This window comes from Colobus angolensis, unplaced genomic scaffold, assembly GCF_000951035.1.
Source record: "Colobus angolensis palliatus isolate OR3802 unplaced genomic scaffold, Cang.pa_1.0 Scaffold229, whole genome shotgun sequence".
NCBI lineage: Eukaryota > Metazoa > Chordata > Mammalia > Primates > Cercopithecidae > Colobus > Colobus angolensis.
Window position 1 is genome coordinate 5,945,706 of NW_012115477.1, and position 3,684 is coordinate 5,949,389.

The 3,684-nt window shown below is 40.1% G+C and overlaps 1 protein-coding gene across 4 annotated transcripts in view; it reads right to left on the reverse strand.

The window, feature by feature from the left end:
- Positions 1-3,684, reverse strand: part of IGF2BP3 (insulin-like growth factor 2 mRNA binding protein 3) — a 163,976-nt gene that overhangs the window by 10,001 nt on the left and 150,291 nt on the right. Inside the window, exon 12 of one of the 4 annotated variants that reach the window (XM_011944195.1) lies at positions 718-739. The exons of the other annotated variants lie outside the window; for them this stretch is intronic. Within the exon in view, the coding sequence (XP_011799585.1) occupies positions 718-739 (22 nt within the window). The remainder of the gene's footprint in view (positions 1-717; positions 740-3,684) is intronic. 4 annotated transcript variants of the gene reach the window in all.

The window sequence follows — 3,684 nt, forward strand, 5'->3', positions numbered from 1 at the left end:
TGAGCCACTGCGCCCGGCCCCCTTTGCATTTTATACGTGAAGAAATTAGAAAATATTTTGAAGGCTAACTCCTGAAAGGTTCTTCATAAATGGGTTTTATCTGTGTACCTCATTCCTTCACTACTTCCCACTTCAAGCCAGTTGTGCCCTTCCTGACTCTCTTTTCAAATAGTCCTTGCAGGGATAAAGGACACATTTACTCAAGAGTTCACAGTGACTGGACTCCTAAAAAGGCCAACTTAAGGTTCAGTAATGTTACCAGTCAACTAACAGTTCTAAAGTGCAGAAGCAGTGCACATAATTTATGCATTTTCCACTGTGTTTACCTTCTAACAATATAGTAAGAAAAACACTTCCAAGGATAGTTCCAAGACACATATTACAAGAAATAGTTTGAAATGAGCCACAACTGAAGAAGCCAGTAATACGCTTTTGTTAAAAAAAAGAAAAGAAAAGAAAAAGCCAGGCACAGTGGTTCATGCCTGTAATCCCAGCACTTTGGGAGGCCAAGGTGGGTGGATTGCTTGAACCCAGGAGTTTGAGACCGGCCTGGGCAACATGGCAAAACCCCACCTCTTCAAAAATTACAAAAATTAGCCAGATATGGTGGCGCTTGCCTGTCGTCCAAGCTACTTAGGGGAGGCTGAGGTGGGAGGATCACTTGAGCCCAGGTGGTTGAGGATGCAGTGAGCTAAGATCACATCACTGCTCTCCAACCTGGGTGAGAGTGAAACTCTGTCTCAAAAAAAAAAAAAAAAAAGAAGAAGAAAGAAAGAAAGAAAGAAAAAGAAAAAACCCACTATGTATACCGAATCAGCAAATATTTCTAGAAATATTAGAAGATATTTTGTCTTACACAACTTATACATGAATTACTTAACACTTTCATGGGATTCTCTTGAATCTTAGATTCCTATTGCATAATACTATAAATTCAGCTCCCAAGTACTCAAGTTAACCCATCAGTACTGTAGTATGTATTATACACACAGCCATAAGACAGCTCCTAATTTCTAATTTTTTAACCTAAACACTTTTCTGAAATTCTTTTCTTTTTTTGAGACAGAGTCTCGCTCTGTTGCCCAGGCTGGAGGGCAGTGGTGTGATCTTGGCTCATTGCAACCTCTGCCTCCCAGGTTCAAGCGATTCTCCTACCTTAGCCTCCTGAGTAGCTGGAATTACAGGTGTGTGCCACCACAGCCGGCTAATTTTTGTATTTTTAGTAGAGACAGGGTTTCACCATGTTGGTCAGCCTGGTTTCAAACTCTGGACCTGGTGATCCACCTGCCTCGGCCTCCCAAAGTGCTGGGATTACAAGCGTGAGCCACCAAGCCCAGCCTGAAATTCTTAAAAAGTCTCGAACAACAGCAGACAAGAGTTTTGCTTTCAAAAATCTCAGGAACTAGGTAGAAATCTTTAAAATTTTAAGCAGTTTTCAAAAATCAGCCAAAGAAAACAGTAACACTGGGCTATGACAGCTTTACTAGATGTAGAAACCAATTTGTGCCATTTAATGTCTGACTACCAAATGACATCATTCTTCCCACACAGAGATCACTAGTGGCACTAACGGTTCCAACTTTTTCCTGTGAGCCCGGAGCAGAGGCAAAGAGCAGAGCACTAGGCACCATAAATCCATGGAGAGATACTGATCACCAACGGCAGAATTCCGCACCAGACACACAGGCCGTGCCACTCACTTGTCCCCCAACACAGACTTACCAGGAGGCCATTCCATAGGTCAGTTTACTCGCCCTGTTTGGTAGGAATTTTAATCGTGTTTATTTACATCTGAGAGTCTGTCTCTCTAGACTCCCACCTATGATACAGGTGAAAAATCAATCCCACTCAAAAGTAGTTGGGCCGTATCCTTTCTGCTATCTCATTTGTTTACATTTTTCAAGAAAAATCTCTACTATCATCTTAAATCTTTAAAGGAAAAATTCAGTTAATTGTTTACCTTTTTTGTTTGTGTATATTTTTCAAGAAAAATCTCAACTAATATCATCTTAAATCTTTAAAGGAAAAATTCAGTTAATTGTTTACTTTTTTTTCTTTTTTGAGACATAGTCTTGCTCTGTCTCCTAGGCTGTAGTGCAGTGGCACAATCTTGGCTCGCTGCAACCTCCGCCTCCTGGGTTCAAGCGATTCTTCTGCTTCAGCCTCCTGAGTAGCTGGGATTATAGGTGTGTACCACCATGCCCAGCTAACTTTTGTCTTTTTAGTAGAATTGGGTTTCATCATATTGGTCAGACTGGTCTCCAACTTCTGACCTCAGGTGACCCACTGTGCCCGGCCCTTAACTACTTTTTTTAAACAACTTTAAGCCTTTGGTTTCCTCTGAAGAAAATATTTTTAACAAAAACACTCCAGAAATAACAAACGGGCTGGTTCTTTGAATGTAAGGAATAACTTTTTCCTATTTTCCAATAAAATTGAAATGGGAACGGATACTTACACAAGAGAAAAATTAAAGTACAACAGTGTGCTAACAAATCTGAAAATATCAAGAATTCATCTAGGAATTACCAAGGTTAATCAGAAAAACTTATACATGACCAAGTAATTTAGACTTCTACAATCAACTACCTACCTAAAGTAAGTGCTACACCCAAACAGCTTCAGTAGTTAGTTCTTTCAAGCCAAATGCTCAAGAAGAATGACAGAAGCCCAGTGAAAAAAGAGACATGGAAAACCAGAAAGGTCAGGCAGACATATTCTATAAGTTTAAAAAATGTATTAAAAATTTTAAATAAGAAATGGATACAATAAATAACATCCTAATTTGCTTTTTTTTTTTTTTTTACCTTAACTTGGATATCTTCTCATATCAAACATCCCTACTGCATTTTGACAAGAGTATTTCTTCAAATAGATACACCACGGCTGATTTCTCTTACCTACAGTGTGTGTGCATAGTTTCCAACTTCAATGTTTCAATAAAATCTTGGTACATAAAAGTTGTGCCCTGTGTAAATACCTCTATTGCACATGTTCTTAGAAGTAGAACTGCTCAGTCAAAAGGGCCTGAACATTTAAAACTGCTAATTATTATTAAATCCCCATATAAAAAGGCCCCTGCTCAGTCCATGGAATTCCAGTTTCTCCATTCCAGTAGAACTCCAGGTAAGACATTTATGATACCTTTGAATACTGCCTTTGTTTTCACACAAGAGTAGTGGAGATGGGTAAAAAGCATGCTGAGATAAAAATTCAGGTTGAGGCAAAAATAACTCTGACAAGGTGAGTGTATGCAGCAGCCATGTGGCAAGATCAGTTTGTGTCTCCTCTGTGAGGTGTGGTGCATGACCTCATTTGTACCCCAAAACAGATCCAATCTCTAGAAACTAACAACATTCTCATTTTAGAGTTGAAAAAACTGAGCCAGAGAGGTTAAGTTATTTGCCTGAAGTCACACACCACCTGGTGGAGCCAGGATTCAAACCTGGGTTTCTCTATCTCCTAAGCCGGATTCATAAACCAGTATGAAGCTCTCAGTGGGTACAGATATGCTTTAAAATAGAGCCAGAGCTGCCAGGCACGGTGGCTCACGCCTGTAATCCCAGCACTTTGGGAGGCCAAGGTGGGCAGATCACAAGGTCAGGAGTTCGAGACCAGCCTGGCCAACAGTGAAACCCCATCTCTACTAAAAATACAAAAAATAGGCCAGGCATGGTGGCAGGT